This window comes from Oncorhynchus masou, chromosome 21 (genome assembly GCF_036934945.1).
Source record: "Oncorhynchus masou masou isolate Uvic2021 chromosome 21, UVic_Omas_1.1, whole genome shotgun sequence".
In the NCBI taxonomy this organism is placed as follows: domain Eukaryota; kingdom Metazoa; phylum Chordata; class Actinopteri; order Salmoniformes; family Salmonidae; genus Oncorhynchus; species Oncorhynchus masou.
Genome location: NC_088232.1, coordinates 7,782,566 through 7,810,372, shown reverse-complemented (window position 1 = coordinate 7,810,372; position 27,807 = coordinate 7,782,566). Strand labels below are relative to the sequence as shown.

Sequence of the window (27,807 nt, the reverse complement as noted above, 5' to 3'; positions counted from 1 at the left end):
CAGCGGGCTTCTGAAGAGGACAAAGGTCTTCTCCTTGATTTGTTCCTCAGATGCAATTGCCAGGCCAATCTTTCATTACTGTAAGCAATTCAATGGTGAATATGGTTGTGACTGGTGCTTGCACCCCGGTAAAGTTGTCTCCAAAGGCAGAGGATATGTAAGATCCTTACAGTCAACAACTCCAAATTGAAAGATCACACAATCAATTTAAGTGATACTGCATTTCACGCTGCTCGCACTGACATTCCGCAAAAGGGTGTAAAGGGGTTGTCAACACTGTTTATGCTTCTGTTGTCCAACCGAAGAGACAGAAGTTGTAGAGTTATGCTGAGGAATGCATGTGGTCAGGCACAAAACCAAACACAATGTTGAACAACGGAAGCAAAAACAGGATACATGCAACTGTTTGAATCCACGGTACATAGGTCGACAAATGACAGAATTAGACTCTCGACTGCTAAATCTCAAGCCCCCAAAGGAAACCACAAGAATGCCGCGATCACTGCATATAAGAACATTCTGAAAAGCATCGGAGTGTTGTGGATTTCTTCTGTTTTATTAAATGACTGTTCTGCCATTTAGCATGCATATTTTGCTTCAAGGATCTATTTCACAGCGTGACCTTAGATGAGCTCACGTTTCTTTAGTCGTATTTGTCAAGAAAATGTTTCTTTCAATTGTCATCAGCTTATCCACCTTACTGATAGTGTACTGAATTGGAGGCATCTTAAGGCAATGTCATATTTTACATTTGAGGATGACAATGGGAGTCTGAAATCTCTTTTCCATGGGATGCAGTGCGTTCCACAACGCATTTGCCAGGTTTTCTTTATTTGGCAAGTCATTCCCAAGCGTCTTAGTGTTTTAGGATTTCACCCAGAGTTAGAGTTCGGTATATTCCTTACATACCTTGCAGACAGGAGACTGAAAGGAGAAAAAATCTCAGGCTCCCTCAACACTCTTGGAAAATCTGTACATCTTCACCTAACAGCTTGTGTAAAACTTGCTGTAGAATAACTAATTACCGGATCTGCCTCGTCCCAGCCTGTGGAGACATAAGGCCGATTCATTTATGAACAGATTGTTTATCACACAACTAACTACAAAATCTCAGTAAAAAAGGGATAATACCTCAGTCGTGTTCAAAAATGGACGATGTGGACAACTGCTGTTATTTTTCTTTGTTCGACTGAATTGCATTTGTCAAACAAACTGCTTATGTCAACCTGTTCCCATTGTTGTGGTTCAACCATATGTGATTCAAGCTATCACTTATATATTGTATTGTATATGTTAACCACATGTTCAGTAAAAAAATATATGTTTTTTTTTTATATAAAAAAAAACATTAATATTACTGGTCTGTTTTTACTAAGATCCAACGTGTTTTTAATGGATGTAATGTATTGAAAGTATCCATTCCAAAAATGCACACTACTTTAAAAGTAACCTGGCTATAGCCATGTTGGCATATAAAATAAATATTGGTTGGCTTTCTGTTTTTGCTTGCAGGAAATGTTTTGGCTTGGATCATTTTCATCACCACAACTAGAATACTATTACAAACCCGACAGGAATAGTCTTCAATAACTTCCGGGGAATACTACAAGAAATTATGCAGGAACGCTATTTAAATTCATAAGAATACTATAGAGATACTGCAGAATATTTATACCATTGAAATCTTCTTACCATTGAAAGTTATTATAGGTCAAAAATACATACAATAGAGACTCCTATAATCATTCTATAGTATTTTCATGGCAAAATAATATATCATAGCATTCTATAAGCTATTATTCAAAACATACAGTTTCTTACAGGAATGCTATAGCACTTTTTCGTAATGTGTCGAAAGCATTCCAACGGGATGCTGGCCCATGTTGACTCCAATGCTTCCCACAGTTGTGTCAAGTTGGATGTATGTACTTTGGGTGGTGAGCCATTCTTGATACACAGGAAACTGTTGAACATGAACTGTTGGGCTCCTACTACCATACCCAGTTCAAAGGCACTTAAATATTTTGTCTTTCCCATTCATATTGTAATGACCCTGGGTTTATAAGCGCGGAAATCGACTCTGCTATGTACTATGAATATCACACATGCACAATCCATGTCTCAAGGCTTTACAAATCCTGTCTCCCCTTCATCTACATTATTTGAAGTGACATTAATACGGGATCATAGCTTTCACCTGGATAGTCTGTCGTGGGAAAAGGCGTTCCTAATGTTTTGTACACTCACTCAGTGTCGTTTACATGTTGTCAACAACCCCCGTCGGTTTTGTTGCTTAACAAACAACCCGTTTGTTGAAGCAGTTTCTGCCTATACTCATATTGTACTCTTCGATAAAACCATCAACAACCTTCTCTGTTGATCGTCAGAGATCACGTGATAGACACAAAAGCGTCACATACATTTAGCCAAATTAATCGAAGGCCAATAGCACCTAGCTAACTGTCCCATCCGAAATCGTGGGGGTAAGTGTGGACGTAAGATTTTTGAAAATATTCGACATTTACTCATCCATGTCAAAACACAGACATCAATTCAAAGATCTGAATACAGAATGAGAATTATTGTATTGACACTCGTGCCTCGTCCTAAACAAGGTTTGCAATTATGTTATTTAGCTAGCTAACGTTGTATAGCTTGTTAGCATAGTCAGAGAAGACGTTGGTTCACGGTGGATAACGTTAGCATATCGACTTGTTTCGCTCGAGCTGAGATTTATCAGTGCATCATGGTCATGCAGGGTTGTAAAATGCAACAGTTTTGGTACATTGTCGTAAAAACAAGTTGTTAGGTACTGGACCAAGTGTGACGCGAAGCCTCGTGAAAAAGTGCTGTCGTTCGCGGTTTGACTGGACTTATTGCATATGTAACTATAGCACGCTATAACTGCAGCAAAACGCTGTATACAGTTGGACCACTTCCATAAGGCAACAGTAGGCAGGTTTCTATTGGCTCAGGTTTATTCGACAAAAATGTCGCAAATAAAATCATTGCAACTTGTAATGGAAACGATAGATATAATGGCTGTTTTTTAAAGCTCAACAACATTTGTATTCGTATGACCGGTGCGTTTTTCTTTAATAGAAATGTCCGTATTTGGAGGGGGGGCTGGTCCAGACTCAAGGTGTCATAAATATTGATTGGTTTCCTTAAATGAACTGTAACTCAGTAAAATCGTTGCGTTTATATTTTTGTTCAGTATATTTTCTACGCAAACGTTCGAATCGTTGCCATTTTAATGTAGATTTTTTTGCATTGGACATATTTACCGTATCATATGGAGACAGAAACATAAACATTTTAACTTATCATAAGTAAACATAATTGCAAATGATTAAATCCTTCCAATAGAAATGTGGAAAAAAAAGAACTGTAATTAAATTATTTGACTCTTCCAAAAACGTTTTCAACATACATCTGTAAAATGATAGTCTAGAAATTAAAGCTTTGTTTGTCTTCCTCGGGCTTACATGCCTTCTCCCTGGACCTCCTCAATGTCCACTTCTTCAACATCAGACTCTGAGGCCTCATCTTCACTGTCACTTTCCAACCTTGTTGATGATGGCTCGTTGTCAGACTCAAAAAGCCTCAAAGTTGCCTGGATGGCCACCAATTTTTCAACCCTTGTATTGGTCAGTGGGCAAGGCGGTATGGATTTCTTCTCTTACATCTGCATGTAGAGTCTGAACACCAGACAGGATGGCATTTTCTCCCTCAATTTGCACAATGGCTACTGCTATAGGTTTCAGGAGATTCAGACTGCTTACCACTCTTTCCAAAAATACATCATCCAGGAGGATCCTCTTGATGGTGCTGTCCATATCGGCAGACTGTGATATGGCCATTTCTTGGAGAGACTCCTTCCCCTCCAGGAGACAGGAGAGATGGTGACATCAACACCACCACAACGGGTGTTGCTGGGCAGCTTCAATGTGGTGCTCTTATTCTTCTCACTTTGCTTGGTGAGGTAGATTGCTGTTATAACTTGATGACCCTTCACATACCTAACCATTTAGGTATGTGTTGAAGCTGCCCAGCAACACCCGTTGTGAGGCGGCAGGGTAGCCTAGTGGTTAGAGCGTTGGACTAGTAACCGGAAAGTTGCAAGTTCAAACACCCGAGCTGACAAGGTACAAATCTGTCGTTCTGCCCCTGACCAGGCAGTTAACCCACTGTTCCTCTTTGAAAATAAGAATTTGTTCTTAACTGACTTGCCTAGTTAAATAAAGGTAAAAAATCCTTGGCTCTCTTGTAGAGTGTATCCATTGTTTTCAGTGCCATTCAGTGCAGATTCAATGCATGAGCAGCACAGCCAATGGGTGTGATGTGAGGGTAGGACTCCTCCACTTTAGACCAAGCAACCTTCATGTTCGCAGCATTGTTTGTCACCAGTGCAAAAACCTTCTGTGGTCCATTGACTGCCTTCAGCTCATCTGCAGGGTGTGTTTGTTGTCCCTTGTGTCTCTGCTCTTGTAGAATACTGAGGGGTGGAGATGATGTAGTTAATTATTCCTTGCCCACGAATTTTCAAACACCCATCAGAGCTGATTGCAATACAGTCTGCTTTCTCTAGGATTTGCTTGACCTTTACTTGAACTCTGCATCCAGGGGCGGCAGGGTAGCCTAGTGGTTAGAGCGGTTGGACTAGTAACTGGAAGGTTGCAAGTTCAAACCACCAAGCTGACAAGGTACAAAATCTGTTGTTCTGCCCCTGAACAGGCAGTTAACCCACTGTTCCTAGGCTGTCATTGAAAATAAGAATTTGTTCTCAACTGACTTGCCTAGTTAAATAAAGGTAAAAAAAAAAAATGAGTAGATAAAGCATGTCTGGTTAGAGGGGTGTATGCTGGGCATTCAGAAATCTCTTCCAATACACTGCTTGTGAGCATCAGAGGTGAACCAGTTGCATATTCAGCTCGATAAGAACATTAATCAGCATTTCCCTGACTACGTTCCTCCATTGAGTCAAAAACACTTCTGATTCCAGGAGGACCATGAGCTGTTGCAAATCAATAAGGTGTCTGATTCACCATTTTCACCTCGAATAGAAGTAGATGGACTTTAGTCAGAGATTGCTTGTTGTGAGTGCTGAGGGAACTTTATGCACTTGGCCAGATGATTCTGCATCTTTGTTGCATTCTTGACATATGACACAGTATTTGCAAAAGTACACCGCTTTTCATTCTACATCAGCTGCAGAGAAATGTTGCTCTACATCAGATAGTGCCCGTGGCATTTTCCTGTAAAGATTAGAAAACCCAAATACAATACACTGCTCAAATACACTGCTCAAAAAACTCGTGGAGGTCTGGATTTGGAGTCACACTCATAATTAAAGTGGAAAACCACACTACAGGCTGATCCAACGTTGATGTAATGTCCTTAAAACAAGTCAAAATGAGGCTCAGTAGTGTGTGTGGCCTCCACGTGCCTGTATGACCTCCCTACAACGCCTGAGCATGCTCCTGATGAGGTGGCAGATGGTCTCCTGAGGGATCTCCTCCCAGTCCTGGACTAAAGCATCCGACAACTCCTGGACAGTCTGTGGTGCAACGTGACGTTGGTGGATGGAGCGAGACACGATGTCCCAGATGTGCTCAATTGGATTCAGGTCTGGGGAACGGGTGGGCCAGTCCGACCATCACCCCTGTTGAGACAAAACTGCGACTTGTCAGTGAAGAGCACTGCTGTCCAGTCCAGCGACAGTGGGTTTGTGCTCGTAGGAAACGTTGTTGCCGGTGATGTCTGGTGAGGACCTGCCTTACAACAGGCCTACAAGCCCTCGGTCCAGCCTCTCTCAGCCTATTGCGGACAGTCTGAGCACTGATGGAGGGGTTGTGTGTTCCTGGTGTAGCTCGGGCAGTTGTTGTTGCCATCCTGTACCTGTCCCACAGAGGCGATGTTCAGATGTACCGATCCTGTGCAGGTGTTGTTACACGTGGTCTGCCACTGGGAGGACGATCAGCTGTCTGTCCTGACTCCCTGTAGAGCTGACTTAGGTGTCTCACAGTATGGACATTGCAATTTATTGCCCTGGCCATATCAGCAGTCCTCATGCCTCCTTGCAGCATGCCTAAAGCATGTTCACGCAGATGAGTAGGGAGCTTTCTTTTGGTGTTTTTCAGAGTCCGTAGAAAGGCCTCTCGTGTCTTAAGTTTTCATAACTGTGACCTTAATTGCCTACCGTCTGTAAGCTGTTAGTGTCTTAACGACCGTTCCACAGGTGCATGTTCATTAATTGTTTATGGTTCATTGAACAAGCACTTGAAACAGAGATTAAACCCTTTACAATGAAGATCTGTGACGTTATTTGGATTTTTCTGAATGATCTTTGAAAGACGGTCCTGAAAAGGGGCTGTTACTTTTTTGCTGAGTTGAAATACTGTATTCTATACTATGCCACCATCTTAGTCCAATGCCGCTCTGACATATATGTAAATATATTCTTAATCATTCCTTACTTAGATTTACATGTATTTTGGATATATGTTGTGAAAATGTTAGATATTACTTCCAATCAAATTTCAAATCAAATGTATTTATATAGCCCTTCTTCAAATCAAATCAAATTGTATTTGTCACATACACATGGTTAGCAGATGTTAATGCGAGTGTAGCGAAATGCTTGTGCTTCTAGTTCCGACAATGCAGTAATAACCAACAAGTAATCTAACTAACAATTCCTAAACTACTGTCTTATACACAGTGTAAGGGGATAAAGAATATGTACATAAGGATATATGAATGAGTGATGGTACAGAGCAGCATAGGCAAGATACAGTAGATGGTATCGAGTACAGTATATACATATGAGATTTGTATGTAAACAAAGTGGCATAGTTAAAGTGGCTAGTGATACATGTATTTCATAAGGATGCAGTCGATGATATAGAGTACAGTATATACATATGCATATGAGATGAATAATGTAGGGTAAGTAACATTATATAAGGTAGCATTGTTTAAAGTGGCTAGTGATATATTTACATCATTTCCCATCAATTCCCATTATTAATCTCTTGAAACTCTGGGGGCGCAATTTCATTTTTGGATGAAAAACGTTCCCGTTTTAAACAAGATATCTTGTCACAAAAAGATGCTCGACTATGCATATAATTGATAGCTTTGGAAAGAAAACACTCTGAATTTTCCAGAACTGCAAGGATATTGTCTGTGGGTGCCCTAGAACGGGAGCTACAGGGAAAACCAAGATGAAACGGAAACCAGGAAATCAGCAGGATTTTTGAGGTTCCGTTTTCCATTGTCTCCTTATATGGCTGTGAATGCGAGAGGAATGAGCCTGCCCTTTCTGTCGTTTCCCCAAGGTGTCTGCAGCATTGTGACGTATTTGTAGGCATATCATTGGAAGATTGACCATAAGACACTACATTTTCCAGGTGTCCGCCCGGTGTCCTCCGTCGAAATTGGTGCGTCTTTTTCAGCTGCTGGTATTTTTCCATGCGATTCTGAGGGGAAAGCAGGCTTCTACGAACTGCATATCAATGAAGAGATATGTGAAAAAACACCTTGAGGATTGATTCTAAACAACGTTTGCCATGTTTCGGTCGATATTATGGAGTTAATTCGGAAAAAGTTTGACGTTTTGGTGACTGAATTTTCGGTTCGTTTCGGTAGCCAAATGTGATTTTCTCCTACACAAAGATTCTTTCAGGAAAAACGGAACATTTGCTATGTAACTGAGAGTCTCCTCATTGAAAACATCTGAAGCTCTTCAACCAAATAAATAAAATCATTTACCTTTATCTGGTTTTTGTGAAAATGTTGCGTGCTAAATGCTACTCAAAATGCTAAGCTAGCTTGCAATACTCTTACACAAATGATTGATTTGCTATGGTTCAAAAGCATATTTTGAAAATCTGAGATGACAGTGTTGTTAAGAAAAGGCTAAGCTTGAGAGCAGGTGCATTATTTTCATTTTATTTGCGATTTTCAGAAATCGTTAACGTTGCGTTGTGCTAATGAGCCTGAGGCTTTATTCACGATCCCGGATCCGTTATGGGGAGTATCAAGAGGTTAAAGTGGCTGGAGTTGAGTCAGTGTGTTGGCAGCAGCCACTCAATGTTAGTGGTGGCTGTTTAACAGTCTGATGGCCTTGAGATAGAAGCTGTTTTTCAGTCTCTCGGTCCCAGCTTTGATGCACCTGTACTGACCTCGCCTTCTGGATGATAGCGGGGTGAACAGGCAGTGGCTCGGGTGGTTGATGTCCTTGATGATCTTTATGGCCTTCCTGTAACATCGGGTGGTGTAGGTGTCCTGGAAGGCAGGTAGTTTGCCCCCGGTGATGCGTTGTGCAGACCTCACTACCCTCTGGAGAGCCTTACGGTTGAGGGCGGAGCAGTTGCCGTACCAGGCGGTGATACAGCCCGCCAGGATGCTCTCGATTGTGCATCTGTAGAAGTTTGTGAGTGCTTTTGGTGACAAGCCGAATTCCTTCAGCCTCCTGAGGTTGAAGAGGCGCTGCTGCGCCTTCTTCACGATGTTGTCTGTGTGAGTGGACCAATTCAGTTTGTCTGTGATGTGTATGCCGAGGAACTTAAAACTTGCTACTCTCTCCACTACTGTTCCATCGATGTGGATGGGGGGTGTTCCCTCTGCTGTTTCCTGAAGTCCACAATCATCTCCTTAGTTTTGTTGACGTTGAGTGTGAGGTTATTTTCCTGACACCACACTCCGAGGGCCCTCACCTCCTCCCTGTAGGCCGTCTCGTCGTTGTTGGTAATCAAGCCTACCACTGTTGTGTCGTCCGCAAACTTGATGATTGAGTTGGAGGCGTGCGTGGCCACGCAGTCGTGGGTGAACAGGGAGTACAGGAGAGGGCTCAGAACGCACCCTTGTGGGGCCCCAGTGTTGTGGATCAGCGGGGAGGAGATGTTGTTACCTACCCTCACCACCTGGGGGCGGCCCGTCAGGAAGTCCAGTACCCAGTTGCACAGGGCGGGGTCGAGATCCAGGGTCTCGAGCTTGATGACGAGCTTGGAGGGTACTATGGTGTTGAATGCCGAGCTGTAGTCGATGAACAGCATTCTCACATAGGTATTCCTCTTGTCCAGATGGGTTAGGGCAGTGTGCAGTGTGGTTGAGATTGCATCGTCTGTGGACCTATTTGGGCGGTCAGCAAATTGGAGTGGGTCTAGGGTGTCAGGTAGGGTGGAGGTGATATGGTCCTTGACTTCAAGAGGGCCATCATTGTTCTTACATCAGCTGATATTTCAAAGTGCTGTACAGAAACCCAGCCTAAAACCCCAAACAGCAAGCAATGCAGGTGTAGAAGCACGGTGCAGTAATACTTGTTAGTTATTACTGCACCGTCGGAGCTAGAAGCACAAGCATTTCGCTACACCCGCAATAACATCTGCTAAACACGTATGCAACCAATACATTTGTTTTGAACTTTAGCTAGGTGTCTAACATTAGCTAGGTTAGGGGTTAAGTTTAGGAGTTAGGTTAAAGGTTTAGGGGAAGGGTTAGCTAGTATGCTAAGTAGTTGCAAAGTAGCTAAGAATTGTTTGTATGTTCGAATCTCATCACCATTTTAACAAACTTTGGTTGCTAGACGTTCGCATTATGTACCTACCTATCCACCCTGACCAACCACCCTCCTATCATATTTGCCTTAAGTAACTTTCTGTCTTATCTAACCATGCCCAAACGTAACATATCATACTAATTTGAGTGTCCTGGATGTATGTTTACAATGTTACGCCTAGTCTGAGACCAGGCTGGTTTTTCAGCCTCTCTCTCCACCGTGTCTCAAACAAAACACATTGAAATAGCTTTCCTAGTGCCAAGACAGTCATGTCAACCAAGTGTCAATAACTGAATAACATGTGAATTACTCAAGTAGTTAACACTAATAGGACATGGTTGTCTGTCTGTCTGTCACTTTTGGCAGGTATTGTTGTGACGCCACATCACACCAGCAGCACCCTTTGTGGCTTCTAATATTGATGATTGATGCTGTCTTTTGAGCAGCACTGTAAAAGGAAAAAGGGTGGGACACAAACACTACCAATTGTTGACCTGTTCTTCTTCTCCACTTGTTATTCCAGTGTTTAATCACCAACTCATAGAACAGACCGCTATGGCAGAACCAGATGTACAATTTAAGGTGAGTCTTTGACTATTTACAAGTTGCCCATAATTGTAAATAAGAATTCGTTCTCAACTGACTAAAATAAAATACAGGTGTCATTTGGAATTGTTCCTTGGTCTAGCACTAACCAGTAGTACATTAGTGTTTAGTTGCTAATCCTTTTAATCAATGTGTTGTTTAATTACTGTCCATGTTTCAGCTAGTGTTGTGTGGAGATGGAGGCACAGGAAAAACCACCTTCGTGAAGAGGCATTTAACGGGAGAGTTTGAGAAGAAATACGTTGGTGAGTTCCTTAGAATCCAGACAGTCCTCTCTCCCTCTTCTCTCTCTCAGCTTTACATATCTCTTATTTGCCGTCTTCTGCTTCTTCTCCTTCATAACCCCACCATACCTCCAATCAATAATCAGACTTAATTCTCTCCAGAGGGAAATTGAATTTGCAGGCAAGGGTAGCATGATGAACAAAATATGCTATCCATACAAGAGTTGAAACCCTTCTACATCCCTGAACCATGGCTGACCTGCCCTTCGCTCCCCCTCCTCTTCCCCTTGTAGCGACTCTGGGAGTAGAGGTGCACCCCTTGGTCTTCCACACCACTCGAGGGACAATCAAGTACAACGTTTGGGACACAGCCGGCCAGGAGAAGTTTGGGGGGCTCAGAGATGGCTACTACATACAGGGTACGTCACATGTCTGTTTATTTTAGTACATACAGAGTAGTTCACATCCCAACCTCAGATCTCTACACAATCTTACCCTCTGGTGCATAATGACTCGGATGATTACGGGCACCACACATTTCATGATCATCTGATACACTCAATCACTCTCCCCCTTGTACTTTTCTGTACCCTAACTCTCTCCAGCCCAGTGTGCGATCATCATGTTCGACGTGACCTCTCGCGTCACCTACAAGAACGTGCCCAACTGGCACCGTGACCTGGTGCGTGTCTGCGAGAACATACCCATAGTCCTGTGCGGCAACAAGGTGGACATCAAGGACAGGAAGGTCAAAGCCAAGAGCATTGTGTTCCACCGCAAGAAGAACCTTCAGGTAACCGTGGCAACCCAACACACACACTTTTAGAAAGTGTTTTGTACCTGCCAACTACCACACCTGTCTTTACAAGTCTATATTCCTCAGCTGGAGTGTTGTGTGTCTGCAGTTTTTCTCCATTCCTGGTTCATTTTTCTTTAGATGTGTTTATATATCCACTGCTCAAAACAATAAAGGGAACACTAAAATAACACATCCTAGATTTGAATGAATGAAATATTCTTCTTAAATACTTTTTTCTTTACATAGTTGAATGTGCTGACAACACAATCACACAAAATGATCAATGGAAATCAAATGTATCAACCCATGGAGGTCTGGATTTGGAGTCACACTCAAAATCAAAGTGGAAAACCACACTACAGGCTGATCCAACTTTGATGTAATGTCCTTAAAACAAGTCAAAATGAGGCTCAATAGTGTGTGTGGTCTCCACGTGCCTGTATGACCTCCCTACAATGCCTGGGCATGCTCCTGATGAGGTGGCGGATGTTCTCCTGAGGAATCTCCTCCCAGACCTGGACTAAAGCATCCGCCAACTCCTGGACAGTCTGTGGTGCAACGTGGCGTTGGTGGATGGAGCGAGACATGATGTCCCAGATGTGCTCAATTGGATTCAGGTCTGGGGAACGGGCGGGCCAGTCCATAGCATCAATGCCTTCCTCTTGCAGGAACTGCTGAGACACTCCAGCTACATGAGGTCTAGCATTGTCTTGCAGTAGGAGGAACCCAGGGCCAACCACACCAGCATGGTCTCACAAGGGGTCTGAGGATCTCATCTCGGTACCTAATGGCAGTCAGGCTACCTCTGGCGAGCACAAGGAGGGCTGTGCGGCCCCCCAAAGAAATGCCACACCACACCATGACTGACCCACCGCCAAACCGGTCATGCTGGAGGATGTTGCAGGCAGCAGAACGTTCTTCACGGCGTCTCCAGACTGTCATGTCTGTCACGTGCTCAGTGTGAACCTGCTTTTATCTGTGAAGAGCACTGGGCGCCAGTGGCGAATTTGCTAATCTTGGTGTTCTCTGGCAAATGCCAAACGTCCTGCACGGTGTTGGGCTGTAAGCACAAACCCCACCTGTGGACGTCGGACCCTCATACCACCCTCATAGAGTCTGTTTCTGACCGTTTGAGCAGACACATGCACATTTGTGGCCTGCTGGAGGTCATTTTGCAGGGCTCTGGCAGTGCTCCTCCTTGCACAAAGGTGGAGGTAGAGGTCCTGCTGCTGGGTTGTTGCCCTCCTACGGCCTCCTCCACGTCTCCTGATGTACTGGCCTGTCTCCTAGTAGCACCTCCATGCTCTGGACACTACGCCGCCAGGCACAGCAAACCTAGCCACATCTCGCATTGATGTGCCATCCAGGATGAGCTGCACTACCTGAGCCACTTGTGTGGGTTGTAGACTCCGTCTCATGCTACCACTAGAGTGAAAGCACCGCCAGCATTCAAAAGTGACCAAAACATCAGCCAGGAAGAATAGGAACTGAGAAGTGGTCTGTGGTCCCCACCTGCAGAACCACTCCTTTATTGGGGGTGTCTTGCTAAATGCCTATAATTTTCACCTGTTGCCTATTCCATTTGCACAACAGCATGTGAAATATATTGTCAATCAGTGTTGCTTCCTAAGTGGACAGTTTGATTTCACAGAACAGAAGTGTGATTGACTTGGAGTTACATTGTGTTGTTTAAGTGTTCCCTTTACTTATTTTCCACCATAATTTGCGAATAAATTCATTAAAAATCCTACAATGTGATTTTCTGGATTTTTTTCTTCTCATTTTGTCTGTCATAGTTGAAGTGTATCTATGATGAAAATTACAGGCCTCTCTCATCTTTTTAAGTGGTTGAACTTGCACAATTGGTGGCTGACTAAATACTTTTTTGCCCCACTGTATATGAGAGTGATATGACTATACCTAATCAAGACTCTCTCTCCACCTCCTCATCAGTACTATGACATTTCAGCCAAGAGTAACTACAACTTTGAGAAGCCCTTCCTGTGGCTGGCCAGGAAGCTGGTAGGAGACCCCAACTTGGAGTTTGTGGAGATGCCTGCCCTCGCCCCCCCGGAGGTCGTCATGGACGCCTCCCTGGCCGCGCAGTACGAGAACGACCTTAAAGTGAGTACACACACATGCTGAAAGCGTACACACACACACGCACACACATGCAGGGGACCAGCATGCAGAACACGCACATGCAAAAGTCGCACACGCCTTACACACACAGGCTGGGTCAGTGTTTAATGTGTTCTTTATTGAAATTGTATTTATTTACATCAGGAACTTGCATACTAGTATTTAGTTTTACAGGTGACGAAAATAATGAATACACAATTTTTACTCACACCTCCAGGTTGCCGCAGAAACAGCGCTCCCAGATGAAGATGATGACCTTTAACCTGTGACCTCTCTCTGGCCTCTTCAGTGTTCTGGGGTGTGGCCTATTGCTGACCTTGACCTTTAATTGTAAAAGCCCCCCCAATGTGTTTTTTTTTTTGTGTGTTTCAAACTGAAAATGTGTCTCTGGTAGCGTGAAGATTTTAGTAGAGACAAACAGGAGAAGAATTTCACACTGCTCACAGTAGGCGTTACACACACACATACAAATGAAAGACTTGTTCACTCGCTGCACGATACTGACTAAGGGTGATAGGAAATCACACTAAATAAAAAGTATTTGAATATAAACTATTTGCTGTATCAATTCATGTGAACAAAATGGGTGCGTGACTGGAATTTAGCAAAAAGCACATTTCACTTCCTTGTGGGACTACCTGTTAAACTGATTGTTTGACAGCATTTTATTCTTCAGAGGTGCCTGTGGTGTGGTTGACCGGGATTGAAAATGTACTGGTTCCACAACAAAGTTGTATAGTAAATACCTTAATACATATTTGTGTACAATAATCCATTTGTACTATTTGTAATATACAGTGCCTTCAAAGTATTCATACCTTTTGACTTATTCCACATTTTGTGTTGCAGCCTGAATTCAAAATGGATTTAAATCCTTTTTTTTATTTCTTACCCATCTACAAACAATACCCTGTAATGACAAAGGGAAAACATGTTTTTACATAAGTATTCAAACCCCTGAGTCAATACACGTTAGAATCACCTTTGGCAGCGATTACATAAATACAATATTTGCACATTTTATTATTTTTTGAATTCTTCAAGCTCTGTCAAGTTGGCTGTTGATCATTGCTAGACAGCCATGTTCAAGTCTTCACATAGATTTTGTAGTGGATTTAAGTAAAAAATAAAGCTAGGCCACTCATGAACATTCAATGCCGTCTTGGTAAGAAACCTGTGTATGTTTGGGCTTGTGTTTTAGGTTATTGTCCGGCTGAAAGGTGAATTTGTCTCCCAATGTCTGGTGGAAAGCAGACTGAACCAGGTTTTCCTCTGGGATTTTGCCTGTGCTTAGGTCTATTCCGTTTCTTTTTATCCTCCAAAACACTCCCTATTCCTTGCTGATGACAATGCTTGAAAATATGAAGAGTGGTACTAAGTGATGTTGTGTTGGATTTGACCCAAGCGTAACACTTTCTATTTAGGACATGAAGTTAATTTCTTTGCCACATTTTTTTCCATTTTTACTTCAGGGCCTTTTGCATGTTTTGGAATATTTTATTCTGTGCAGGCTTCCTTCTTTCCACTCTGTCATTTTAGGTTAGTATTGGGGAATAACTACAATGTTATTGAAACATCCATTAAACTGTTTTAAAGTCACCATTGGCCTCATGGTGTAATCCCTGAACGGTTTCCTTCCTCTCCGGGAACTGAGTTAGGAAGGACGCCTGTATCTTTGTTATGACTGGGTGTATTAATTACATTTTGGCTGGTGTGTCAATAACTTTAAATCAAATCAAATTTTATTTGTCACATACACATGGTTAGCAGATGTTAATGCGAGTGGAGCGAAATGCTTGTGCTTCTAGTTCCGACAATGCAGTAATAACCAACAAGTAATCTAACTAACAATTCCAAAACTACTGTCTTATACACAAGTGTAAGGGGATAAAGAATATGTACATAAAGATATATGAATGAGTGATGGTACAGAGCAGCATAGGCAAGATACAGTAGATGGTATCGAGTACAGTATATACATATGAGATGAGTATGTAAACAAAGTGGCATAGTTAAAGTGGCTAGTGATACATGTATTACATAAAGATGCAGTGGATGATTTAGAGTACAGTATATACAGTGCCTTGCGAAAGTATTCGGCCCCCTTGAACTTTGCGACCTTTTGCCACATTTCAGGCTTCAAACATAAAGATATAAAACTGTATTTTTTTGTGAAGAATCAACAACAAGTGGGACACAATCATGAAGTGGAACGACATTTATTGGATATTTCAAACTTTTTTAACAAATCAAAAACTGAAAAATTGGGCGTGCAAAATTATTCAGCCCCCTTAAGTTAATACTTTGTAGCGCCACCTTTTGCTGCGATTACAGCTGTAAGTTGCTTGGGGTATGTCTCTATCAGTTTTGCACTTTGAGAGACTGAAATTTTTTCCCATTTCTCCTTGCAAAACAGCTCGAGCTCAGTGAGGTTGGATGGAGAGCATTTGTGAACAGCAGTTTTCAGTTCTTTCCACAGATTCTCGATTGGATTCAGGTCTGGACTTTGACTTGGCCATTCTAACACCTGGATATGTTTATTTTTGAACCATTGGATCATTGGATCATTGTCTTGTTGGAAGACAAATCTCCGTCCCAGTCTCAGCTCTTTTGCAGACTCCATCAGGTTTTCTTCCAGAATGGTCCTGTATTTGGCTCCATCCATCTTCCCATCAATTTTAACCATCTTCCCTGTCCCTGCTGAAGAAACGCAGGCCCAAACCATGATGCTGCCACCACCATGTTTGACAGTGGGGATGGTGTGTTCAAGGTGATGAGCTGTGTTGCTTTTACGCCAAACATAACGTTTTGCATTGTTGCCAAAAAGTTCAATTTTGGTTTCATCTGACCAGAGCACCTTCTTCCACATGTTTGGTGTGTCTCTCAGGTGGCTTGTGGCAAACTTTAAACAACACTTTTTATGGATATCTTTCAGAAATGGCATTCTTCTTGCCACTCTTCCATAAAGGCCAGATTTGTGCAATATACGACTGATTGTTGTCGTATGGACAGAGTCTCCCACCTCAGCTGTAGATCTCTTCAGTTCATCCAGAGTGATCATGGGCCTCTTGGCTGCATCTCTGATCAGTCTTCTCCTTGTATGAGCTGAAGTTTAGAGGGACAGCCAGGTCTTGGTAGATTTGCAGTGGTCTGATACTCCTTACATTTCAATATTATCGCTTGCACAGTGCTCCTTGGGATGTTTAAAGCTTGGGAAATCTTTTTGTATCCAAATCCGGCTTTAAACTTCTTCACAACAGTATCTCGGACCTGCCTGGTGTGTTCCTTGTTCTTCATGATGCTCTCTGCGCTTTTAACGGACCTCTGAGACTATCACAGTGCAGGTGCATTTATACGGAGACTTGATTACACACAGGTGGATTGTATTTATCATCATTAGTCATTTAGGTCAACATTGGATCATTCAGAGATCCTCACTGAACTTCTGGAGAGAGTTTGCTGCACTGAAAGTAAAGGGGCTGAATAATTTTGCACGCCCAATTTTTCAGTTTTTGATTTGTTAAAAAAGTTTGAAATATCCAATAAATATCGTTCCACTTCATGATTGTGTCCCACTTGTTGTTGATTCTTCACAAAAAAATACAGTTTTATATCTTTATGTTTGAAGCCTAAAATGTGGCAAAAGGTCGCAAAGTTCAAGGGGGCCGAATACTTTCACAAGGCGCTGTACTGTAGTAAAATCTGTCGATGTGCCTTTGAGCAAAGCACTTCACCCTAAATCCTCCTGTAAGTCACTCTGGATAAGGGCGTCTGCTAAATGACTAAAATGTACATGTATATACTATAGCAATTGATGTAGTGTTTTTGTGGATTGTAGTATACTGTAGTATTTACTGTAGTTTTTGTTTTATCATCTTTGACATAGAAGTCGAGGCTTAGGAAACCTACTGGAGAAATAAGAGCTAAGAGCTCATTTTCTAAAAACCTGTAGGGAACACAATATTTGTTAAATACTTAACAACCCAAATAGCATGTAGGTTCTGGCATGTAGGTCTCACTTATGGGTGGAAAAAAATGCGAAATGGGTGAGGGAATTGGGCAGGTTATATGAAAATAAATAGTGTAGTATTTACTATAGTTTTAAAAAAGTGTAGTGTTTTTGCAGACTGGAGTGTTTTGCGGAAACTACTGTACTATTTCCTACAATTTGTTTTTTTTGTGTGAATAATACTGTAATATTTACTATAGTATTCTACAGTATACTGCAACATTCTATAGTAAGTACTACACATGCTCGAGGGATGCAACAGTGTGTAGTATAGTATTCTACTGTTTACTATGGAATTCCATAGTAAGTGCTGTAATATTCTACCTTAAACTGTAGTTTTTTTTTCATGTGGGTGGGAAACCAGCCCTGTGAGTATATGGATGGAGCTTTTCTCATATCTGTCCTTTTAATCTCTCCCTTGTTCTTTTAGAACCTAAACGGGTCTCTGCGAAGGTCAAGGCCTTTCTCCCATGTCCTGGCCATTCCAAATGTGTTAAGCACTTAAAGGAAGAATTGGACTTTACATCCGCTGAGGTAAATTCAGACTTCTCTAAGGTTTTAGTCTACAGACCCATGTTCTCTCAATTACTTAACATTTATTTAGGCAAGAGAGTCCCATTGATACCAATGTCTCACTACATACTGTAGTGCACCTCTGTATCTCGACATGATATGCAGAATTACCAAAATTACCACCATAACTAACTCTTTAAGCAGCATGCTGTACAATTATTGTTGATGAAGATTCTTTGTTGAGTCTGCTTTATAGTCCAGGACTAGGCTTAATCTGTATCCAGGAACCCAACCCATAGTACTCACCATTCAATTTGACCATCGAGATAAAAACCAGGTGGACAACAGTGTTCATGCCCCCCAACTCCTTCTGTCCTTATGCTTGATCTCTGTCTCTTTCATTCTCTCTCTCTCTGCTATCTCTCTCTCTCTCTCTGCTATCTCTCTCTCTGCTATCTCTCTCTCTCTGCTACCTCTCTCTCTCTCTGCTACCTCTCTCTCTCTGCTACCTCTCTCTCTCTCTGCTACCTCTGGACTGATGGGTCCAGCATGGACTACTTTTCCTGGCTTCAGAAGCCCAAGCAACCGTCCGGTGATGGACAGTGCATGGAAATAATCTGGCAGAGGAAGCAAGAGACAGCAGGGATAATGGGAGGGGAGAGAGGGGGTGATGGATGAAAGGGAGGGAAGAGGGGACATGAAATGTTTTGAAATGACATTTGACATTTTGGTCATTTAGAAGACGCTTTTATCCAGAGCGACTTACAGGAGCAATTAAGTTTAAGTGCCTTGATCAAGGGCACATCAACAGATTTTTCACTTAGTGAGCTCTGGGTTTTAAACCAACTCTCTTAACCTCTAAGCTACCATCTGCACCAAATCCAGTATGCTGACGTATTCAGAATTGTGTTAACTATTGTGGAAAAGGGAGTGGGAGGTTTTTGATTTGAAGTATTACAAATCTCACAAGTTTTGTATTATATAACTAAGCGACCATGTGGTTAGAGTGACTGTCCTGAACTTGGAAGGTTGGGGGTTCGATCCCAGCCCGAGTCATACCAAAAGGGGCCAGATTCCTCTCTGCTTGGCACTCAGCATTAAAGAGAAGGATTCGGGGTAAGGCCCTGCAATAGACTAGTGTCCAGGTGGTGTACTTGTATTAAACGATACATCAAAAGCCTCATGGTACAGAAACAGTAGATAGGCTCATGCCGCTCTGGCTTGGACAAGGTTACTTAGCTAATTATATAGCTCAAAAAGGGACAAATAATGAATAAAAATAACTTTTTCGTTTTATCTACATCTCAGTCCAAGGGGGATGGAATGATAAGTCGTGCAGCCAAACCAATTACTTTCTGTGTGCCTTGAAACCTGAGGAAAGAGAGGAACCGAATGGAGGAGAAGAAGAGGGGATGGTGGAAAAGGGGAGTGGGAGGTTTATCATTTAAAGTAGGTGACAGATGAGCAGTATAGTAGTATATACTACCTGTCAGATACGCTTTGCATTACAGCTTTCTCAGACATCACGACCCCAGGACCCTGTAAAATGTTAGAGAAAACCCACTGCTCAAAGACAAAGCCTTTGTCAGCTAAAAGTTCTCACCATCACAGTCAGTTTCAGTCCGCCCAAAGATTTAATGAAACAAGTCATTGTATTAGAAACTTCTAAACACATTGCATTTGAGCAGTGGTGTAAAAAGGACCCAATTTTCATACTTGAGTAAAAGTAAAAATTTACTGTAAAAGAAAATGACTAGAGTAAAAGTGAAAGTCACCCAGTAAAATTCTACTTGAGTAAAAGTCTAAAAGTATTTGGTTTTAAATGTACTTAAGATTCAAATGTATAAATCATTTATAATGTCTTATATTAAGCAACATGATTTTCAGACAACATTATTTTATGTTTTATTTAAGGATAGCCATGGGCACAGTTCAACATTTCAACATGTGTGTTTAGTGAGTCTGCCAGATTAGAGGCAGTAGGGATGACCAGGGATGTTCTCTTGATAAGTGTGTGAATTAGACACTTTCCTGTCCTACTAAGCATTCAAAATGTAAGGAGTATTTCTGGGTGTCGGGGAAAATGAAAGGAGTAAAAAGTACATTATTTTCTTTAGGAATGTAGTGGAGTAAAAGTATGTTATCAAAAATATAAATAGTAAAGTAAAGTACAGATACCCCCAAAAAACGACATAAGTAGTACTTTACACCACTGCATTTGAGAATCCTTTCTAGGCCTATTGTCAGAAAACAGTGTAACCTAATCTATTTTCAGGGGGAATGGTGTTGATGAAATGCTGCTTCACTTGTTTGTACTATGAAACACTGAGCATTGCTTGACTAGCAAATAAAAAAGGAATACAAAAATATCTTCATGAATCAATAATCGTTGCATGACTTTCTTTTGTTGACCTGGCCTTATTTAGCAACCAGATGGGGACAAGGGGTCAAGACATAACAATACAGCCTCATCTTATTTATAGATGGACAACCCACTGGGTGGACTTGACAGATTTAGAATTTAACCTACTACCTTTCCATTCGGTGCCCTGTTTGAGTAGTGTGCCCAAAACAGAGAGCATGCTTGATATTTACTTTGCATACGTTTTTAGCAGAGAGAGAGAGAGGGGGGGGAGAGAGAGAGAGAGATAGAGAGAGATTAATCTCCCTCTACACATCTGTTGCTCTAATCCTCCTTGAGAGGATAGGCTTAGTAAAACTACAGGTTGGAAACACTGCTGCAGCCATATTGGATATACATTTTGTAAATAAATAAAATAACGATTGCTTTTTATTTGATTACCATATTCTAATGACTATTTAGCCTACTGAGTCTTTTTACAACTAACTTTGAAATGTATTTTCGGACAAATCACTGGATTAATCAGTAGGCTAATACATTGCAATGGTCTCATTTGGTAAACGTTTAATTAGTGGTTGTAGATTAGAATATCTATTTTGATAGTTTAGAGATTGTGACAGTGGCAACGCAGTTTTGAAGATGAAGGACCGACTGGAACAGTTGAAGGCGGTAAACTTAGTCTTTTTATACACTTGTTCATGTTTTCGTGGCCTTGCTTGCTATTAGCTTAACATATAACCGTTGCTAATCATATAGAATGATATAATAGGGATGGGGGACGTATCTGATTTACTCGTTTGTTTTTGGGGAAGTATCTGATTTAATCGTTTTCTTTTTGCGCACTAGATGCGGTTGGTTGCGGTTGAGCGGTTTGACCACAACGTTCGATCAACTGTTGATCCCATTTTCAGGCCTAGAAAAGCATAAATAGTCTAGTTGAATATTGCGCTAATAAACATTAGAGTATTAAGTTATTCTTGGAAGTAGGTAGGCCTAATTGGGGTGTGATGATATTTAGGCTGTGCACTTGTTTATTGGTGGTGCGTTACAAATGGAGGTGGGTGGGTAGAGAGAGGGGACCAGAAGAGTTGATTAAGGAAACATGAAAGGATTGTTTTCTCATCATTTCCTCCACCTCTTCCAAGGTCTCAAGGTAATCGATGTAGGCTATTCATTGTAGCTTATGTGCACCGCAAGTCTTATTGGGTCTGGTTTAAAAAACAACAACTTTATAGTGGATTCAAATCACATTGTTTCACTGACGTAGGAACCGCTAAAAAGACTGTGAGTGTGATTATCTCACCACAAACGCACCACCACAACAACTCTGCTGGCTGTGTGTGTGTGTGTCAACAGAAAAGTGATGTGGCTGGGGACGATGTGGAAGTTCCAGTGGAGAACCAAGCCTTTATGGATGACTTCTTCGCCCAGGTATTTCCGGCCATACCATGTGTGTGTGTAGGTGTTCGCAAATACTGTGTGCGAGTGTGTTCACCGGTGTGTCATCATTGCCCGTCTCGGTCTCAGATTGAGGAGATTCGCAGCAGCATCGATAAAATAGATGAGAGTGTGGCACAAGCAAAGAAGCTGTACTCGACCATCCTCTCCGCCCCTACATCAGAGCAGAGTAAACATCATCATTCAATCCCTCTCTCTCTCTCCTTCACTCTCTCGCTCTTCGTCTCTTTGTTATCTCACCCCCTTTCATTCTCATTCCATATTTTTCCGTCCTTTGTGGCTTGTTGATACTTCTATGTTACAACCTCTCTCTCTTTTTTTCTCTTTCTCTGTCTTTACCAGAGACGCAAGATGATTTGGAGGCGGTCACCAACGACATCAAGAAAGCAGCCGGCACCGCTCGCAACAAACTAAAGAGTATGTCCTTCCTGCCCCTTTAAATATTAAACGCACCATATCTTACCCCACAGTCTTTCTGACGACCAACCGTATTCTGACGACCAACATAAATGTATAAATGTAGCTTTCCTGTCAAGATCATGTGTGTTTCTTCATTGCCATGGACGGCAAAAACCATGGTAGTTATTGTTGTCGATGGCCGTAGTCATGGTAACGGGTGCATGTTCCCATCCCTGGCAGGTATCGAGAAGCAACTCGAGACAAACACAGAGGAACGGTCGTCAGCAGACATGAGGATTCGGAAGTCCCAGGTAACCCTTTAAAAAACAAACTAACCTCAACCAGATCCTTAACCCTATACGTCAATCATGTCCCCATCATTTTTCCTGTTGGAGACCGGGGTTGGAGACTCAGGTTTCATTCCCACTGGTTACCATAACAACCGCTTTACCCATCACCACCTTTCCCCAGCATGCCATCCTGGCCAAGAAGTTTGTGGAGGTGATGACCAAGTACAACGAGGCTCAGACGGACTTTAGAGACAAGAGCAAAGGCCGCATCGCCCGGCAGCTGGAGATCAGTGAGTCTGATGCCAGTCGTAGAGACAAGATACCTGGTATAACTAGGGCCAGCGTTTTTGTTCCTGGACAAGTCAATTGTCAGGAAAAAAATCCAGGCCCAAGTTGCATTAAGTTGAAGACGGAAGTGCATGTTTCAACCTATCACAGACAGACTCAAGCCAATACAGTGCTCTTTACCAGTTAAAATACTTGGGAAATCCTTTCAAATACTTTGAGTGTTTGCTTGAATCTGCCTGGAGTTGGGCAGGGTTGCAGTTTTGTTAATTTTCTTTTCTGGTTTATTAAGCCAGGCAAGCGGAAACAGACACAGATAAAGTATTTGAAGTATTTGTTTAAGTATTTGAAACCCAGATCTACTTTTGATGGTATGTATTAGTTTATTCTATGCCAGCATTAAGGGCCTATTATATGTTGTTAACTTGTCATTAAGCCTTTTAAACATGTTATTAACCCTTTCATACATGTTATTAACCCTTTCCTGTGAAATCTCCATTCCACAGCGGGAAAAACAACAACCGACGAGGAGCTGGAGGAGATGTTGGAAGGAGGGAACGCAGCCGTCTTCACCGCAGGGGTAATTCTGTGTGTGTGTGTGTGTGTGTGTGTGTGTGTGTGTGTGTGTGTGTGTGTGTGTGTGTGTGTGTGTGTGTGTGTGTGTGTGTGTGTAACCGATGTGAAATGGCTAGCTAGTTAGCGTTGGTACGCGCTAATAGCATTTCAATCGGTGACTTCACTTGCTCTGAGACCTTGAAGTAGTGTTTCCCCTTGCTCTGCAAGGGCCGCGGCTTTTGTGGAGTGATGGGTAACGATGCTTTGTGGATGACTGTTGTTGATGTGTGCAGAGGGTCCCTGGTTCGTGCCCGGGTATGGGCGAGGGGACGGACTAAAATTATACTGTTACATTGATGCTGTTGACCCGGGTCACTGGTTGCTGCAGAAAAGGAGGAGGTCAAAAGGGGGGTGAGTGTAACCGATGTGAAATGGCTAGCTAGTTAGCGGTGGTACGCGCTAATAGCGTTTCAATCGGTGATGTCACTTGCTCTGAGACCTTGAAGTAGTGGTTCCCCTTGCTCTGCAAGGGCCGCGGCTTTTGTGGAGCGATGGGTAACGATGCTTCGTGGGTGACTGTTGTTGATGTGTGCAGAGGGTCCCTGGTTTGCGCCCGGGTATGGGCGAGGGGATGGTCTAAAGTTATACTGTTACATGTACAAGCGGGAAAGCTTGTGTGTGTGTGTACAAGCGAGAAAGCTTGTGTGTGTGTACAAGCGAGAATGCTTGTGATTGTGTGTGTACAAGCGAGAAAGCTTGTGAGTATGTGTGTACAAGCGAGAATGCTTGTGATTGTGGGTGTGTACAAGCAAAAATTATTGTGAGTCTATGTATGTTCGTGCATGCTTGCGAGTGTGGGTGTTAAACCGTTGTGTGTATACTCTCCTATGTGTGTGTGTTAAACCATTGTGTATATCTTCTCCTATGTGTGTGTGTTAAACCGTTGTGTATATCTTCTCCTATGTGTGTGTGTTAAACCGTTGTGTGTATACTCTCTTATGTGTGTGTTAAACCGTTGTGTATATCTTCTCCTATGTGTGTGTGTGTTAAACCGTTGTGTATATCCTCTCCTATGTGTGTGTGTTAAACCGTTGTGTGTATATCCTCTCCTATGTGTGTGTGTTAAACCGTTGTGTATATCTTCTCCTATGTGTGTGTGTTAAACCGTTGTGTATATCCTCTCCTATGTGTGTGTGTTAAACCGTTGTGTGTATACTCTCCTATGTGTGTGTTAAACCGTTGTGTATATCTTCTCCTATGTGTGTGTGTTAAACTGTTGTGTATATCTTCTCGTATGTGTTTTGTAGATCATGGAGTCGGGTATATCGAAGCAGGCGTTGAATGAGATTGAGGCGCGGCACAAAGACATTGTGAGGCTGGAGAGCAGCATCAAAGAGCTTCATGACATGTTCGTGGATATTGCTATGCTGGTGGAGAACCAGGTAACCCTTCACACCTTTTAGTGTGCATCCCACACTATTCCCTACATAGTACACTGCTTTTGATCGCTGTTTGTGTGTGCGCCTCTCCCAACACTCCGCTCCGCCCACCCCCTTCAAAGGGTGGTATGATTGACAAGATTGAGAGCAACATGGACCAATCGGTGGGCTTCGTAGAGCGGGCGGTTGCCGACACCAAGAAAGCAGCCAAATTTCAGCAGGAGGCCCGTAGGGTGAGTGGGGCTGAAACCATAGAATTAGAATGAGGGTCGGTCGATGATGCCATAATAGGTGATTCTATTTCTACGGCTGAAACGTCCTGTTTATAGGTCCACTTCAGTCCGGACCCTAGACCTATTACCTATCACCTTGATTCATACAGGTGAAGCGATACATTGGCTTTGTCCCAAATGGCGCCCTATTACCTTCATAGTGCATTGCCTTTGAACGTACTGCACTATACAGGAAAGTACTGCACTATATAGGGGAAAGGGTGCCATTTGGGACGCACCCTAAATCTACTGTCTTGCTACAGGGGGTTCAGCATTCTCACTGATGCAAATAATCTCTTAAAACTTCAGAACCTGCAATGCCACATTTAGGTTCGAAATACTTATCTTGGCTTATGTTTTCTCTCTATGCTCAGGTCAATTTTCCCTTTCGTTTTTCTGAGGTTTCTCTCCTTCTGTTTCTTCTCTCCCTTCCCTTCATTGTTTCTTTATATTTCTTCCTCCTCCACTTCCTCCTCTGTGTCCTCTTCCTCTCTCACATCCTCTGTCTTTCTTTGACTGTTTTGTTCTGTCTTCCGCCCTTTAGAAGCAGATGATGATCATGTGTTGCTGTGTCATTCTCTGTGTCATCGGAGGGTCCTTCCTCTACAGCTTTATCAAATAGGAAATACCGTCCGGGTAAAACTGGTTGTAAAACTGAGATGTGTTCAAAACTCCAAACTTACACTTTTAAATCATGTATTGATGCAGAAGGATGTCAGCCTGGTCACAAATGTGTTTGTACTCTTGCAAACTCCATTCCTGTCCCTGTCAAGCCAAACATGTGTGGCATGACAATGAGTGACAAGGAGTTGGCATGATAGCACAAACAGGCTGGCACTCAGGCTAAAAGGATGCAGCTGTGCGTAAAAGATTTCCAGGTGTGATCAGGGCCTGTATTTATAAAGCCTTTCAAAGTATGAGTGCAGATCTGGGATCAGTTGAACCTTTTAGATCACAATGAATAAGATTACATGGACAGGCGGGGCAGGATCCTAGATCAGCACTCCTTACTCTGAGATGCTTTATGAATACGGGACCAGATTAGATAATGTTAGATCCAGGTTATTCTTAGTCTTTGTCCCACATGGCACCCTATTCCCTTTGTAGTACATAGGGAATAGGGTGCTATTTGGGATGTAGACTTAGGCTGTATTATTGGCCTCAATGTGATAATCACCTGTGACTCTGGCCTCAGGTGAAGTTGAAGAGGAGTGTCCCAGATTACCCCCAGTCTAACCTGGGTGGATGGATCAACAGTGGACACTGTCTGTCAAGAGATACATTCAGCATTTCTCAGAGGAGATACACCTCAGTCCGGCTAAAGGCCTTCCACCCTACATTGTCTTTCGTCTTCTCTCTCTCTCTCTCTCTCTCTCTCTCTCTCTCTCTCTCTCTCTCTCTCTCTCTCTCTCTCTCTCACTCACTCACTCACTCACTCACTCACTCACTCACTCACTCACTCACTCACTCACTCACTCACTCACTCACTCACACACACACACACACACACACACACACACACACACTCTCCCTCCCTCTTTTCCCTCTCTCTCTCGTTCTTCTTTTAAGGCATGCTTCCCCCCACAGCTCCTTTTCCCACTTCAAGGATTTGTGTCAATTAGCTTTGGTAGTGTGCTTCCTTAATAATCTAGGCGAAGACAGGTGAATGTTAACACTGTGTAATCATGTCAAGTAACCAAAAGATATTGGTAAACAAAATAATATGAAGATAAAACGATGATTAAAAAAACTATACATTTTCTCACAGCCCTACTGACAGCTAGTAATCAAAAGGACCCCAAAATGGCACACTTTTATGTTATTATTGTGTGTTGAAGTTATTGCATAATATTTCACCCACACATTTCATTTTTATCCTACATGTGTATCGGTGCATGTACCACCAGGGGGCATGCCTGTGTCAAACTGTCACATGCACGCTCTCTAGAAATTATGTGTATAAACCCTGGATGACTGTCAGGGGGCGCTGTATTGAAGCCACCGTGCAGCCATCTTGGTAATCCTCCTCAAGCGTTAAAAATATTTTGGAAGCAATAGAAATGGATTTGTTAATGTCTACATTAGTTTTTGACACATTTATTTTTTTATTAAATACACTTTAATGCATACTTTTAAATTATATTATGTGTGCTAAACATGTTTTTTGATATGGGGAGAGTACTTATGTTTCTGTCACCACTACATAAAAACAACAACTTAAATACATGTAATTTTGTCCTTGAAATACTGTAGAATTCCATTCATTCCTATGGAGGACTGCGCCTTCAAGGGAATGCCAATATGGCCGACCGGTGGCTTCAAAGCATTTCATTGGCCAATACATTGCATCAACAGTCCAGGGTTTATTTATGTAAGTCATTGCTCTATCCTATCTAATAATAGATAAGATAGTATTTTTGTTGTGATGTGAGCAAGCAAGCAGTATCAAGTGAATAGCCAATATATGTGTTTGTGTCTTCAGTCGCATACGTTTGTAGTGATTTTGTAGGCATTTATATGGAAAATGTTATCTGATCAAAATGTAAGATCAGATTTCAGTTTTTGTAGCCTTTCCCGTCTGTTGACAAAGAATAAAAGAAAAAAAGATTCGCCCTTTGCCAAGTGTTTTTATTTGTAAGTTTTCATTATCCAATTATTTTAAACTGCTTTGAAAAATAGAAAATAAAACGAAACGGATTGCCTTTGACATCTCTCGCCGTCTGTATATTGTTTAATTGGCAGGCCAAAGCCTCCAATTGCTGCCATCCACCCAACTGTGGGACCAATAGACAGCCGCTTCCGGATTACAACTGCCATGAATGGGCGGCTTTGCTGTAGCAACCCAAGACAGAAGTAGCTACCCAGAAAACGTGTCTCAGCAATGCAAAG

At 42.2% G+C, this 27,807-nt stretch overlaps 2 protein-coding genes across 4 annotated transcripts; both read left to right on the top strand.

The window, feature by feature from the left end:
• Positions 1-2,343: 2,343 nt before the first annotated feature.
• Positions 2,344-14,935, top strand: LOC135507755 (GTP-binding nuclear protein Ran-like). Of its 2 annotated transcripts, none has more exons than XM_064927380.1 (7): positions 2,344-2,483; positions 10,089-10,147; positions 10,332-10,416; positions 10,689-10,814; positions 11,001-11,188; positions 13,148-13,318; positions 13,554-14,935. In XM_064927380.1, the coding sequence occupies exons 2-7, from the start codon at positions 10,121-10,123 to the stop codon at positions 13,596-13,598; spliced, it is 642 nt and encodes a 213-aa protein (XP_064783452.1). In that variant the 5' UTR covers positions 2,344-2,483; positions 10,089-10,120; the 3' UTR covers positions 13,599-14,935. The 2 variants fall into 2 exon arrangements, with proteins under 2 accessions (XP_064783452.1, XP_064783453.1); XM_064927381.1 differs by having other exon boundaries at positions 2,421-2,495.
• A 5,642-nt stretch (positions 14,936-20,577) lies between these two features.
• On the top strand, positions 20,578-27,528 carry LOC135507754 (syntaxin-3-like). Of its 2 annotated transcripts, XM_064927379.1 has the most exons (11): positions 20,578-20,889; positions 21,577-21,651; positions 21,748-21,847; positions 22,021-22,095; positions 22,318-22,388; positions 22,549-22,657; positions 23,159-23,232; positions 24,515-24,649; positions 24,769-24,879; positions 25,463-25,554; positions 26,114-26,197. In XM_064927379.1, exons 1-10 carry the CDS (start codon positions 20,860-20,862, stop codon positions 25,538-25,540), a joined length of 858 nt encoding a protein of 285 aa, XP_064783451.1. In that variant the 5' UTR covers positions 20,578-20,859; the 3' UTR covers positions 25,541-25,554; positions 26,114-26,197. The 2 variants fall into 2 exon arrangements, with proteins under 2 accessions (XP_064783451.1, XP_064783450.1); XM_064927378.1 differs by lacking the exon at positions 25,463-25,554 and having other exon boundaries at positions 26,114-27,528.
• The last annotated feature ends 279 nt before the right edge of the window (positions 27,529-27,807 follow it).

Bases quoted from the DNA above. Each gene is read 5' to 3' on its own strand.
- LOC135507755 (XM_064927380.1), top strand. From the start codon at position 10,121: ATGGCAGAACCAGATGTACAATTTAAG. The intron at 10,148-10,331 runs GTGAGTCTTTGA...TCCATGTTTCAG, and splicing joins AACCAGATGTACAATTTAAG to CTAGTGTTGTGTGGAGATGG. The intron at 13,319-13,553 runs GTGAGTACACAC...TCACACCTCCAG, and splicing joins AGTACGAGAACGACCTTAAA to GTTGCCGCAGAAACAGCGCT.
- LOC135507754 (XM_064927378.1), top strand. From the start codon at position 20,860: ATGAAGGACCGACTGGAACAGTTGAAGGCG. The intron at 21,652-21,747 runs GTATTTCCGGCC...TCTCGGTCTCAG, and splicing joins TGGATGACTTCTTCGCCCAG to ATTGAGGAGATTCGCAGCAG. The intron at 22,096-22,317 runs GTATGTCCTTCC...CATCCCTGGCAG, and splicing joins CGCTCGCAACAAACTAAAGA to GTATCGAGAAGCAACTCGAG.